Source organism: Ictalurus punctatus, chromosome 15 (assembly GCF_001660625.3).
Source record: "Ictalurus punctatus breed USDA103 chromosome 15, Coco_2.0, whole genome shotgun sequence".
NCBI classification, from domain to species: domain Eukaryota; kingdom Metazoa; phylum Chordata; class Actinopteri; order Siluriformes; family Ictaluridae; genus Ictalurus; species Ictalurus punctatus.
The window spans coordinates 4,181,004-4,197,119 of NC_030430.2; the positions used below are offsets into that span (position 1 = coordinate 4,181,004).

At 36.0% G+C, this 16,116-nt stretch overlaps 1 protein-coding gene across 1 annotated transcript in view; it reads left to right on the forward strand.

Moving 5' to 3' along the window:
- syt6a (synaptotagmin VIa) overlaps nucleotides 1–16,116 on the forward strand; it is an 82,510-nt gene that overhangs the window by 42,322 nt on the left and 24,072 nt on the right. The window contains exon 2 of the mRNA XM_017487861.3: nucleotides 14,567–14,954. Within this exon, the coding sequence (XP_017343350.1) occupies nucleotides 14,567–14,954 (388 nt within the window). The remainder of the gene's footprint in view (nucleotides 1–14,566; nucleotides 14,955–16,116) is intronic.

The window sequence follows — 16,116 nt, forward strand, 5'->3', positions numbered from 1 at the left end:
TTTAACTTTATTTGATGTCGTGTATATATATATATATATATATATATATATATATATATATATATATATATATATATATTTTTTTAAACAAAAATCCACTAGCTAGCCTACAATCCTACTTGAAGTACCAGGACAGAAATTCATGTGATTAAGCTAGCAAATTTATAACATATAAAATGTAAAGATTTTTAAGCTTTACATTTTTGATGACACTTTACAACATGAGTAAGCAGTCATGTTGCCGGAAATTGAGTCATCAGTGTCCCCATGTAGTGAGCCAGGGTCCTTACCAGTGCCCAAACTCATGTACATGATCTACTGATTCACGACCTAAGAAGCTAGGGAGCTGAGACACACCATTTGTCTTATTACCTTCAAGAGAGAGAGAAAAGAGAGTCTGATGAGGAAACAAATATAGCTGTGATAACATAAGTGATTATAGATTTCATGGATATTTCACAAGGGTTACAAAGCTATTTCAAAACCTCTGGGAGTCAAAGGAACCACAATGGGAGCCATTATCTCCAAATGGAAAAACTGGGCACAGTAGCGCACCTTCCCAGAAGTAGCCAACCTTCCAAAATTTCTCCAAGAGCACAGCATCCAGGAATTCACAAACGAGCTAAGAAGAAGATCCAAGGACCTACAGGCCTCTCTTGCATCAATAAAGGTCACTGTTCATGACTCCACTTTCAGAAAGACACTGGGCAAAAATGGCATCCATGGAAGAGTGGTGAGGTGAAAACCACTGCTAACCCAGAAGAACATTAAGGCTCTTCTGAATTTTGCCAAAACACACCTTGAGCCTCAAACCTTTTGGGAGAATCTTCTATGGACTGATGAGTCGAAAGTGGAACTGTTTAGAGGACAGGGGTCCCATTACATCTGGTGTAAGCCAAACACAGAACCAAACAGAACATCATGCCCACAGTCAAGCATGGTGGTGGAACTGTGATGGTGTGGGGATGCTTTGATGCTTCAGAGGCTGGGCAACTTGCAATAATTGTGGGAAATATGAGTTCTTCTCTCTACCAGAAAATCCTAAAGGAGGATGTCCGGTCTTCAGTCCGTAAGTTGAAACTTAAGTGTAACTGGATTGTGCAGCAATACAATGATCCAAAGCATAGGAGTAAGTCCTAATCCTAGAAGTAAGTGAAAGACTGATCTTACCAAGAAGTGTTTGCTTGCAGTTATTGCTGCTAAAGGTGGCACAACCAGATTTTAAGTTTAAGGGGGAAATTAGTTTTTCACATGGGTGATCGGTGTTGGATAACTTTTTTTTTTGCTTCAATTAAATAAATAAATAAAAACTGTATTGTGTGCTTACTCAGGTTGTCTTTGTTTATGTTGTATTTCGTTTGAAGATCTAAACTATTTACTATGAGATATGCACAAAAACAGAAGAAATCAGGATGGGGCAAATACTTTTTCACAGCACTGTGTATGACTTCATTATTTAATAAGCAAAAAATGGTTAGCACTGTCAATTTGCTATGGCATGAGAGGAATAAAACAGTTCAGGATGTGCTGTATTGAAAAATAACTAGCCATAGAATTATAATCGACAGTATGTGAAAGTAAAATACATATGGGTTTGAAAGTACATCAATCGCTCATTTATCTTTAGTAACCGCTTTCTGTCGTGTTCCGAGATGGAAACACACCCTGGGTGGGACGCCAGGCCATTGCAGGTTGCTAAAATGACAATTTTATCTCTCAAGAATGCTTTGAGTGATTAAAAATAAATAATCACAAAATCTTAACTGGTGAACTGGTTTTAAAACAAAGCTCAATTCTCAAAGTGTACTGTACTTAGATACGCCAGTATATTAGAGATATAACTGAAAACAAATCAACAATTCGAACTGAACAGATATCGTGTTCTAAAGACGTACAAATGTAGATACAAATGGAAGGCACACTATTCTTTTTTAAAAAGCTTTTCAGAAAGGTTCATACAGATACAAATATTTTAAGCACTAAACATATACAGATAGTGGCATTGTGTCATGCTTTTGGTATGACTATGTGTGTATGACATATTTGAGTGTTTTTACAGTAACTGTGCTAATCTAGCAGTTCCTGGATGGTTAAAGGGGAGTGCATTACTATTAGCTTGAAACTAACATAACATTTAAGTCCTATAGCCGTACTAGCTGAAATTGGCATTATCAGAGAGGCAGTGATCAACTGAACAAAACTTACGCATTTAGTGAATTACAAGGTTTCATTAGCGTACATCAAACCACAGAGGAGTACTGAAAGTATTTAGGAAATCATATGGAAAAACAAATCGTGTGAAAGTACTATCAAGAAGAGACAACCCTTTTATGCAATCTACAGTATGAGACAAGAGCAGAATGTGTCACGTTAATTATGTCCAAAAATAGAATTTAAATTCTGTTCCAATGTAGAGACAGGGTCCAGTGTTCCAGCCACATTACAGATCTGAAAAGGGGAGAAAATACAGCCTTAATTATCTTAAGCAAAGCAATGTATCTGTTTTTTAAATCAATTTTATTGAAATGATGTGGTGGATTAAGATGGGTCACCATATGAAAGGTTACTTCGGCCACACATATTTATGACGGGCAGTTATTGTAGATTAAATGTACTGTATTGTCAGAATTCGCTGCATACAGCTCTATAAATGATTGTGCTGAAATTATTTTTAATGTTAAAAGAGGAGATGATAATAGTGTATTCGATAATTATTATATGGGGGGGGGGGGGAATTCTGCTTTCCTGCTCATTTAAAGAATGCAAATTTGAGCACTGTGTTTTTTTTTTTTATTGCCATTTGCAGATATAAACATCTCAAAGTGTGAAATAAAAGAGAAGATGGGTGTTTAAAAGAAAATCGATAGCTGTCTTTGTTTTCATCCCTCACCTGGTTTTAGCTGAGCCAAAATTCTTTTTGACTTTTTCAGGCTGCAGATCCATATATATATATATATATATATATATATATATATATATATATATATATATATATATATATATATATATATATATATATATATATATATATATATATATATATATGTTGCTGATTGCGAAAGTATCGATTGGTATCAATAGAAATATCTATATGACTTGACAATGTAATGAAAAAAGTTAAAAACTGTTCATCTTACTCCAGTGTTCATATATTGATTGTTCCCCAGGCTGAAAGAATTTAGAGTGCCTCTTATACTTGATGTATTATACAGAAAATGAAAATGAGATATCCTTACTGGAAACTGTTTATGCCATGTTGTGTGCAAGCTTACAGAAAACAGAAAACTTCACCATATCAACAACTCCACATGTTTTTTTTAAATCCATTTATTTGAATGTCCACTACACAAGTCCCAGTGTTAGCTGTTACTATAGAAACGATAATGTATTAGAACGAGCGCATTAATATAAACCTACGGTTTGTCTTGCAGATTTTGACCAAACAGAATCAACAATTCAAAGGCACCGTGGCATGACATGGTTAATATTTCATGTGGAAGAAGGAACCGTGGCAGCCATTTTTAAAAGTCGCACTTGATCCCCTAAATTACTTAAAACACTGCAGTTCTGATCTCAGTGCAAACACATAACAAAATGCAATGTAAAATATTGGTTCTGTGTAGCTCTTTATAGCATACATACATACATATTAGCTCCGTATTTATACAATGTGCAATATAAAGTATGTATTTCTTTTTGATAATAGCGAAGCCTACATACACTCAGGGGTATGTGTTTTCAATCAATCAGTGTGAGCATGCTGTAGGTCTCCAGCATTCTGGGATCTGGGGGATTAGGGGATTTGAGACCGCAGTGAAAACACAGCCATGAAATACTGCAATCTAAAAATGGTCCAGGTGTGGCATGGAGATTTCCTGGCAGTGCTGATATGGGCCTCTGTGGAGAGCCGTAGTAAATACTCCTTCTGCGTTGCCTGGGGATTCTTGCGGCAAAATGTGCTGCCTCACCACCAATCAAAGCAAGGATAACTCTAAAGCTCTGTCCCAAATCCTTCACGTGTCCACTTCCCTCAGCTCTTTGCGCTTAAATCCACTGTGATTTGTTCTTTTTCGCTGTAAATGTCTAAGTTATTCTTTTTCAGACTGCACTTATGAAGGAATCTAGACGTTAATGCTCAACGATAAGATAAGGCTCGAAGCAACTTATGTGCAACTTCAGAAAGCCTGTTTATGCATACAAAGTGGTTTTAGAGCAGAGAAAGAGAAAAAAATGTCTCCCCAGGCTTTTTTGCCTTGAAAGTCATGTCACAAAAAGGCAACGTGCCAACTATGTTCAACGGTATTCACACCTTTCAGTTGAATGACTAACGCATTACTTTCCTATTTCATGCTGGCTAGTATCATTTCTCAGAAAATGCATTAATATTGAATGAAAGAACTGCAGGACCTGCAGAAACAACAGACTTTTTCTTTAACACTAGTCACTGTCTGTAATGCCACAGTCCATCACTGCAGATCCTGTTCTGGGTAAATATCACCTGTCATGGATGAACACACAGCATGACAGAAGAGGAACGGGGCAAAAAAGGTAGTGAGTATATCAGTCAGCATAGTGTGTGAATTCTGGCTCCGACCTCAACGTCAGTTTACTTTAACCTAAGCCTATATCTATATAGCCTGTGGCCTATATATAAACCTATAATCACTCGAGTGCATATATTGACATTGAGTTATTATTATTTTTGTTGTTGTTGTTTGTACCTGCTATTCATTTTTTTAAAAATGTTGTTTTTGTTAATTTCCTAAAATATAAGTAAACTAGTACAGTAGTTAAAACTCATTTAAATCAACTTGACCCTGACCAGGCCGTCACTAAGGATAAAGTAATGAGCACTGTGGTCTTTCTTTGTCCCACAAGCTTTGTATCTGACCTCTCGATCATACTGACAAAGTTTATAGCTTGTCTCTTTATAAAAGTCTTTATAAAAGTTGCCTCCCATGGGATCCCATTCAGATGCATGCATGTACACTATGTATTTTTATTCAATAACTATGCCAGTTTCAATAACTACAGCCATTTTCCAAAAACTAAAATGACCTCTTTTCGAAGAAAAACATAATGCAGGCTGTTTTGCAATACCTGCAGAGATACTTGTGGGGGAAAACGTACCAGGCACTTTTCTTATAAAAGCACACAATACTGCACCTAAGAGCGCTGATGGAAAATATAAATGGTGTGTGTGTGTGTGTGTGGGGGGGGGGGGGGGGGGGGGGGTTGTACTGTTTTTAAAAATAAAAATTAATTAAAAATATACTTTTATCTAATTATTTTTCAAGGCATATTTGCTTTAGAGAATTTTGTCCCACACTTTTGCACCGTTCTGTAATTACCCCTCATAGTAAGCCACTTTATTACTGTTTACTTGGACTTCATATGTGTTAGTTTGTTATGCCACTATGTGCTCCCCTTGTGAGTCTTTCTTTGCTTACCAGAGATAAGCCAATTCACGAGCAAACAGGTGACCAGTGTGCACTTGGCGGCTAATGGCCCTGTTTCCATGGAAACCAAGATACATTCGAAGAATCCCCCCCACGCAGACAACCCCTCCCCCCAGGGCCATGGTGTGCTCTCTGACTTGTCTTTCAAACAAAGCTTAATAGAATCAGTGGCCCTCAAAAATGGTTCCTGTGCTCCACATCCATGCACAATCTGGGTGAACTCTGTGTCTCCGGAGGAACGGGGAGGAAATTAACTGTTCTCGCTCCAGATTTGTCCAATTACGAGCAAGGCATCTCAACACTGTTGACCAGGTGGAGCAAAAAAAAAAAAAACCAACCATTAATTATGTCCAAAGCTATTTAGCTGCTGGAAATCGCTTGCTGTCAATCACTGTGACAAAAATGTTTCTGTAGTACTATTTATGTCATTTTGTTTACTTAAAGGTGCAATAATTGATTTATTTCTTCTTTCTTAGTAGTTCTAAATATAGAGGACATGATGAAAAAGAATCATTTAAGCCATAGTCATGTAGCTGAAAAAATCAGTTTGGAAAACTGTGGGCCATGACCCACAGCCTGCTTGTTTGAGTTTGTTCAAAAAGATAAAAAATATGTCTGAAAGTGGTATCGCCCTGTGCAGCCAGATACTTTTACAGTGAACAAAAACCATGCTGTGCTTCCTAAAAACATCATGTTAAAAAAGCAAAAATAATTAGTAAAGCCTGCTAAACACTGATAGGACGTATACAAACTTATTTGGACAATTTAATTACTACACTTTTTAAAAAAGTATTATTAATGTGAAGGGAATGAACCTGTGTGTAGAATTAACATAATTGCTCCTGGACTGGTTCTGTATGTTTACGCAGTTTGAATGCTGGCTTCACAAGCACATTTTTTTTTATCATTTCGAGAGCCAGAGCTTTATGCTTAAGGCGTTATTTATTGATGGAAAAGTAAAAATCCGAGCCCTGACAATATTAGGTACAAAATCCTTAAAGCCAGGAATTGTTTTCTGATACTTCGAACACTGTTTTGATTAACATATTTGCTAAATTATTTAATCAAGCTAGGGTACTAAACCCCATTCATTTCCAAAAGTATGTACTGCTCTGACTTTCTGATTTTTACATTGGATGTGCTTTTTGTTTTACAGCGCACTCTAAGCAAACATGTTCCATCCAGTACCCTTAAGCATTTTTCTGTTTGTGCTTCTGGGTAAACTCTTAAACATTCTGTACGGAGAACTCTACAGCTGGTTTGAAGCCCTTTAGGAAGGGCTTGTGATGCCCTTTAACTAGGGCTGCACAATATATCGAAATTATCGAAATGTACATACTGTGATATGCATAGAGCAAGGACTTACGAGATATCTAAATTACTGAATTAATGATCATTCTGAATATTTCCTGTCAGAAATTGTACACTATGCAGGAATATTTTTTATTCGATCAGCCTTCAAAAACAAAAAAAAATCCATGTATTAATGGCATTTTTGTGGCCAGTTTGAGGTTTGGGAGTAATAGGAAGACACAAGGTAGTTATCATTTAGAATTTTCTGTAGTCTATGCATTTTTATTCATGTATGAAGACTGCAAAGCAGCAGGTCGAGACGTGTCTTGTAATGTTTGTGAATTCCACCACAGGACTAGAGTGATTAATACATATTATTATCTTAGAGTGACTTAATGAGGTCTTGGTTTATTTAATTATTTAAGCAGAGTGTCTTAGCTAGTCTATATTAGGTGCTACAGTGATCTCATGTTCCCTTATGATACATGATCAGTGCCAAGTACACCAGCATATGCTTTGAAATGAGATATAACATGCACAAGTGTCCTAAAATAACAGGGACATTTTGAACTTATCTGCATCTGTATTTGGATTTATACACAAAGAGGGTGTGCTGTAAACCAGATTTATTTGTAAAATATGAACCCTACCACTATGCCCCCATAAACAGCGGTAGAAATTGTATCAGCATTATATATGAATTCTGGCTCTGACTGTTCCTCAACCTCAGCTACATCACTGTTTTTCATTCCTGTTAATATTTTTGTACCTGCTCACAATGTTTAAATTGTGAAATTAATTTGGTTCTATTTCCCAAAATATAAACAAACAAGTAGTCTAATTTAAACCACCACAACCCTGATCAGGATGAATGAATAAATACCAAATGCATCTCACAGTGATCTGACCACTCGCTAGGGTTGCACTGTACGCTGGTACTACAGTAGTATCGCAATACTTACTCACCTACTTAATCCTCTTTGTCCCGTGTGAGAAATAAGGAGATACTAACGCTTCAAAATAACGCCGATGCCATGGTATTTTTTAAACGGTAGTATCATCAATATGGTAGTACCATAAGTAATGTCGTATGTGCGGCAGTTACTACTATTTTCCGTAAAACGACACATCTCACTGTCTTTGCAGTATACACAAAGATCAGTGACACTTCATTTAACCTAAATTCTTTACCTTAATCTTTAAAGATTTCCTGTTTGCTAGTCAGCGAGCCAACGCAATGCTAACCGCTGTGTGTAAATACTAAAATTAGCCATGTTTGCTAGTAAGCGTATGAGTTTCCAAATTCAGTTATTCATTCCTAATGTTGTGTTCATTCTTAGAATCCATTTGCATGATTTCATTGCTCTAAGGAACAATAGATGAATTATGTGGCACATTGAATTAGTTGCTTGCCAATTGAATGATTGTTCTTGAGTTTTCCAATAGCCAGTTATTCATTCTCATTAATGAAGTATTCGGAAGTATTCAGTGGAAAATTTGGTTTGTCTGTTTTGATTTATATGTATGTATTTCTGTAAATTTGGTTCATTTTGTAGAGTTGAATTATGAATTAACACAAGATTGCATGGTATCCTGATACTATTTGGTATCGTGATACTTCAGCTGCTGTAGTATAGTTTATGATACGTTTATGGTATCGTGTCAGCCCTATCACTCGCATGAGTTTTTTTATTGTGTCCTACCAGATCCTAGTAACAATGATCAAGTTGTCTCAACCAGATGTAAGCTGTAATAATAATAATGATACTTCTTCTTCTTCTTCTTCTTCTTCTTCTTATTATTATTATTATTATTATTATTATTATTATTATTATTATAGTGCACCTCCTATTCACTCCTGTATTTGTAACTGTTTAGAACATGTTATCTGTTCATTCTGAATAATGTATACATATTTGGTTACATACTCATCTTTGTACTTACTGCAGCACAAGTGGTTGATTGCAACCTGTAATCTACGGACAAGTGGCTCATTAATGGAGTGTTAATCGTTGGGATGGGATGATCAGACCCGCTGGGCCCACACTCTCACACCTTTGTGGCTCATTAGCCATGTCTCCTGGGGTGGAATATTAAACCAGGCTTCACTCATACACTGTGCCTCTGTGCCTTTTGATGGATCTTACACGTCAGCAGTAACTGACAAGAGAAGCAATTCATGCAAGACAATCTGTCTGTTTCATACCTAAAAGGCCATTATGATGAGAATTCTGTGCTGGCTTTGAGTATTGTACATGTCCACTTTGTCTATCCTTTTAGAACGATAGTTTACTTGTGAATACTATCTATTTACTCATATTTCACGTCAGGGTATTGCTAAAACTACTAGCAATAAGCTTGGACTTTTTTAAAAGAAGTTTGTACCACAGTGCTGCTGAATTCTCAATTCTGAAGTGTTGATGAATTTTTTATATCAGTAGCTCAGACAGTAGGTCCAGTGTCAAGGTTAATATTAATGCGCTCTATTTAATATGTTTGATCTCATTTTCAGCAACAGTTTATACGGTGACTTGTGTAACGTGAGTCATTCTTGATATGGCAGTTTTCTGTGAGAAGATGTTCATTTAGCATTTATGGAAGGAGTCTCCTGGGACAGAGTTCTGTAACAGTCAGAGGTAAAGCTGTTCTACAAGACAGAGGACCTTTTACACTTTCCAGTTTCTCACTAAGATATTAAGGTGGGTTTTTTTTTTTTTTTTTTCTGTCTTGGAGAACGAGAATAAAACTGAGGCTTGTGAAAGAACAACTGTTTATAGCTGCTATAACATAAGCCATAATAAGTCAGGAATTTCACTTGTTTCGAGGCCATTCTACAACATACACAACTATAAATGGGGAAAAAATACAAAATGTTTGTAAATTAATGAAATTTGCTGTGGTATAAAAGGAATAAAACATGTTGGGGACATGCTTTTATATGAAAATAATCAACTTCGTGGTGGTAACAGTAACTCTGCTACATGTCACACCACCCCCTTGTTGATTAATTTCCTATAATTGCAAATCCAATTATGCTTAATTCCATTCAGAATTTCCACTGAACATGTGAATAAATAATGAAATAATGGAGAGATGCAAAATACTGGCCACCGGAGAATATTGTGTGACTGTAAAATTGTGTTACCACATCAAGTGCTAAGCACCTTTTTATCCGCTCAGTAATAATGTGTAGTTGGATTAAGTGCTTAGATTCTGGAGAAAAGATTTACCAGCATGACAAAATTATTACACCCACCTAATAATATATCTATAATCACATTATTAGAAATGAAATAGCCTTGAAAAAGCTAGATATTTCTTTTTCCATTAACACTATAATTGTTATTGCTAGGCTGTGAAATTAATTTGTAAAGGCACACTAATTCAGTTGCAATTACTGCATTAAATGCTCAAACACTGTATCGCTTTTAACGAGCCGAATAAAAAGCTTTTTTCCTAAATGTTAGATTTTAACTTGCTGATGTTTGAACTTCATTTTCTGGTTTGCAGTTAGTTACCGTCAAGCACAGCCCATATGAGCTATAGGCCAAACAGTTGAGCTTAGTATGGCTTTAATAACTAGCAATTAGCCTGTCTTTCTCTTCATTGTGTTTTGTATCAATTGCAAAATAAATAAATAAATAAATAAGGGCAATTGTAAAGTTTTATCTTTTATTGCAAGAGAAAAGCAAGCAATTAAACATGCAAAATTGGCAGCAACCATTTCCATTATGGCTGCTATAAACAGCGTGTGCTATTTTTCATTGCAGAAAAGCTGTCTTTCCTTGATGCTGTTATGCACATCTTGCCATCTATTGAGAAATGGGAACAGCCAGACTTCCTCTGACCAGATACTGAATGAAGCTGTTTAAGTCTACCAGATACAGAAACAGCACGTCTTATGTTTATTCCACGGGGATCTGGTTTGACTATTAGACACTTCCAAGTGGCAGCTCTGAAACAAATACCAGATTTTTAAGGTGCTAAGTTCATTTATACCACAGTGCTGTTACAAATCTGAAATCTATTCTCAATAATTCTCAAATTATAACGACAGCTTTGATAGTTCGGTCTGAACGTATAATGTGTCATTCTTTAATACACGATTAATAAAGTTGCTGTGGTGTAAGAGGAATTAAACGTGCTGTTATTAGAAAATAATCACACCAACCCATCCTTTTATTATTTTCCTATAACATTATTCTCTGTCGTGGTTTATTACTTATTTAAGATGTGGTCAGAAAGGGTGCATGAGTGCTGTAGTTGTTCCTTTTGATTTTTTTTTTCTTTTTTGAAGTAAACATATTTATTTGCTTTCTTTAATATCTTTAACTTAAATGTTACTTAATTTATAAGAAGTACAATAAAATTGCCTATGAATGTTAGAATTTCTAAAAACCTTGTGTGAAAAGACATGCTGGTTACATTAACAAACTGGGAAATCATCTCCAATAAGCACTTTTTACTGGTCAGGGTCATTGTGGTGTGTGAAAATTGGCGGATGGAATGCCAGTCCATTGACAGGAATAATACTGACAAACATTAGGGAGCAATTTAGCCCTTTCTATCAGAGGTACAAGTAAACCCAATAACATGAAGGAAACTCACAAGGACACAGGTAGACCTCCAAACAATAACCTAAGCTCAGGATCGAACCGGGAACCCTGGAGCGGAAATACTCCCTGATGCTGTGCCGTCCTAATAAGAATGCTATGAAGTGAAATGAATACAGACATTATTATTATTCTAGGATTCTAAAACTCTTTGTGGTAATAATGGAGCATGAAATCAGATTTGTTTAATTATGACAGATTGCCTGTTAAGACAAGGACACTACTAGTCTGCCAGTGTAAATCTGTACAGCAATCTCAAGGACACAAGTTTGAGTTAAATATGGGTGGTGAGTTTGAATTAAATATTAAATATTAAAAAGCTGGTTATTGTACAATACCTGTGGAATTTGTTCTGCTGTTAACGGCAATGAAAGTCATCCGTGATGGGGTGCTGTGATGAGGCCCGTCGCAAAGTTGATTATTTCACAACATAGGTTATTATTTTCCAATAACAACATGTCATGAAGTGTTTTATTCCTCTTCTATGACAGCAAACTCCAACTATTACCATTTTTTCATTATTAAAGAATGACACATCATACTTTGACACAACAGCTTATGTTGTGGAACATCCATGATTTGATAGTTCTTCTTATCCCTTATGTTACAGCAGCTATAAACAGTCATTCCATCTCCAGCCTTTTTGTCTTTCTCAAAAAACAAAATGCAGCTTGTCATGTTACCAAGAAACCACAAAGCCCTCCATAGTGATGGCTCTTGTTGGAAAACGTCCTTACACATTACCTCTTACTGTCACTGGAAACTCCTTTAAAATAATAATCTTTAAAATACATGTACAGTAGGTCATAGCTTGTCTAGGACCTCTGTGGTATAAAATTTGTATCCACAGTTTGCTCATTTCTATTTTTGTGTTAGATGAAAAGACAGACTGACTACACTTATGGTGACTACATGTGATCAGAGGTTTAGAATCTAAAAATAACATGAAAGTGATTTTTTTTTGGGGGGGTGTGATCATTTCACTCTATAAAGTGCAGTGTTAAATAAGCACTCACAGTAAGCATTGATTGCTAAGCTGGTCAAAAGGCCCCAGCTGTGCTATCAGCGAGGGGGAATGGAAATGTTGACAGACAGACAGGCAGACTTTGTATTGCAATTTCAGATTACAAGGGGAAGCCCCAGACGAAATGATGGTGTAAATCTACTGGAAGAATAAATCACTGGTTCTAGAAATCCCTTCTTTATGCTTCAGGATTATCAGTGAACCGTACAGAGTAGACATTATGTTAAGAAATATCTCGGTAACACTTTACAATAACAGTAAGTAATCGTGTACTAATACCTGAATACTTACTTAAATGTGAACTAATGATGAGTTAAGGCATGTACTAATCACAAGCTAATGAAGAGCTAACCTTAACTATGACTTATGTCTTATGAATTCATGCATGAATAATGACCACCTTAAGCACATTTTAGTACATATTTGTTTGTTAGCATATTGATTAACATGTAGGGGTAATTTCTCCATCTATTCTCCATCTCCATCCATTTCTCTTCAAAAGCCCACTGTAGTTCTAGTACATTCTCTTGGGATTTGAAGAGAAATGAATGGAGAATGATGCAAAACGGGTTGAGATGAAATTATCAGTCCGTCAATATACATTATGAAAGTAATCCAGTACCATCCAATGATGTTTGTGTACATCACATTATGTACGTTTAATCCGTATTCTTTCTCATAGAGCATGTTTGATTAAGCTTACCCCTACATATTAATTAATACATTAACTAACAAACATGTACCTAACATACTTAAGGTGGTTGTTATTCGCACTTGAATTCATAAAACCCAAGTCGTAGTTAAGGTTAGCTCTTCATTAGTTTGTGATTAGTACATGCCTTAACTCATCCTTAGTTCATATTTAAGTAAGTATTAATTCACGTATTATTGCATGATTGTTCATGTACAGTTATTGTACAGGTAAAGTGTTACCAAAATCTCTAACTGTGGGTATTACTTACAAGAATGAGGGAAATAAAACAACACAGGGGTCTGGATGTGGGAACTGCATGGAACATCACATTTCATCATCCAAGAATTTCCTCTTGTGCTTTCTTAACAGACTTCTAGTATGTTTTTCATTTATATATTTAAATTTCATAAAAATATCTGTCTAGGTTAATTACATTTCAGATGCACAGGGGAACTCTAGATATGAAGTTATATTCAGTCTGCTGTTCCCATGTGAATTAGCCCTACACAGAGCTCATTGTCTTCATCGTTTGAGTTGTTAAAAAAATCATTTTACTCATTACAATCTAACCTATGTCATTGCTCAACAAAAGGCTTTGTGAGAAAAACGAACGAGGTTCCCGAGACAAAAATGAGTAAAGTTTGAAAAACCTCAAATTAGACTTGGCTGCGGACATCCATGCGTGTCTAGAGATTTGTGTTTCATTTGCCTACTCAACAAGCTCTGGGATCCCTCCATGCACATTACTGCAGATAAATCAAACTAATCAAAGCCGGTGGGCAATAGGCGACCTCGGCTTCAATAAAAAGAAACAAAGTCAGTCTTTCTCGCTCAGCTTGCACATCTTGGGGAGAAGAAAATAATAATAATCATCCTGTCTTGAGATTATTTAAAATAAATAAATAAAAAATGCTAGAGCTCCCAGCCGCATGCTGAATGACAGTTCTTTTGCCACTTCTCTTCCACCTTTTCATTTCAAATCAATGTTTGCATAGTGCTTGTCAGCATTCTGGGAGTCTCTACAGCTTTATGGTGTTCTAGCTCATTTCCAAGCGTATTCTATATAGGAGAAAATGTGCATTTGTTTCCGCCCACACCCACTCATGGGCATTTCACAGATGGCAGCATTGCAACATCTTCCAGTGGAATTGTTTTTTTTGAAAGTCGATTATAGGCCTATAGCTATGCTGTTTAAGTGATTAATTACATTGCAATGTATTCGTGTGGGAGTGTTATGATCATCACTTTTCAACAGCCTTTTGTTTTGCCAAGTGAGGATTACAGATTTCCTTTGCTGTCTGTATAACCACTGTCAGTGACCTCAATGTCAGTGATGATATGTGCATGTACAATGTGTCTATAACAGGGAAAAATATATGCTTGAGCCTAAACATGTATGTTTCTGTCTGTCTCACTGTCCATGCCATCTGTTTCTCCATATTGTGGCACTACCTTTTCTTGGCTTCTCTCTTCCTGGTTACAGACGTCACTGTTGGCATCCCCGTTGGCATCCTAGTGACGTGCAGTTTGGCATTGCTGCTACTGGTGGCATTAGCTTCCTGGAAACTGTGCTGGGTACCTTGGCGCAACAAGGCCGTGACGTCCTCCAGTTCCGTCGCCCTTACCACGGACAGCTACCCGTCCCTTCAGCCGCTGTCGCGTGTGCCCAGTCCCCAGCAGCCCTTGGTTGGCATGGCCATGGAGAAAGTTAAGGAGTCGCTGACACCCATGGGCTTCCTGGAGGCAGCCATGAAGATCAGCCACACGTCACCGGACATTCCAGCAGAGGTACAGCTCTCCATGAAGGACCACTTTCTGCGGCGCACACAGCGCATGCAGAGACAGACCACAGAACCAGCCTCATCTACCAGGTAGCACACACAACACTTTATTATATACTTACACATGAACATTTTCATATATATATATATATATATATATATATATATATATATATATATATATATATATATATATATATATATATATATATATAATATATTATATATATATATATATATATATATATATATATATATAATATATTATATATATATATGTGTGTATATATATATATATATATATATATATATATATATATATATATATATATACACACACACACATACATATAGATTGTTATAATAAAAATGCAACATGCTACAAATCATACAAAATCAGAATTTTTTACAATACGTGGTCCTACTACTAACCTGGTTAAATCCTCTATAAGTAGCCCAGAAAGTTAGTACATAAAATGGTTATGAATTCATTGCTAAACTCTATAACAACTGTTTCGAGACGAGGTCCACAATTACCTTTCCTTGTAGCTATAATGCAGGAGAAGAAGTTCTTACTCATCAATACAGACTAGAAGTCCATAAACAAGTACAATTTTATTCAAACACACACACAAAATACAAAAAAAATAGATGATAAAATCCATTCCATTCCTGAAGCCTATATTCTTAAGCACTTGTTAACCAAGGCTCCAGTTTCACTTGTGAAATCTTACACGTCTAAAACACAATTTTCAAACCTAACAGTAAAAAACTTGCATTTTACCTGGAACCTATACAAACTGGTCTTTTGAAAAAGGTAGGAGTGGCTAATAGAGAAACAGAACTAGAATTAAAACATCAGAATAAACATACATAAATATAGAAATAAATACCGGTAAATATCAGTATTGCAGTATTAACAAAATACAAAATAAAACTTTCAATTGGATGTTCTTTCAGATCAATAATTAAGAAATAGTAATACATATATAAACTTTCTAGCATAATAGTAGTGTAACACAACGCCCCTATCTTTAAGTGTATCTGTATAATGCTCCAAATATTGGTATCTGTATCTGTATTCAGATTAAAACCTAAAGTAGGAGTGGCCTAATCTAACCACAGTGCCCGAGAAACACTTGGAAAAATCCCAGAGATAGAAATGCCAGCACTGTCAGCATGGTGTGTGAATTCTGTCTCTGACAGTTTCTCAACCTCAGCTACATCACTCGAGTTCAGACTTTTATTTTTT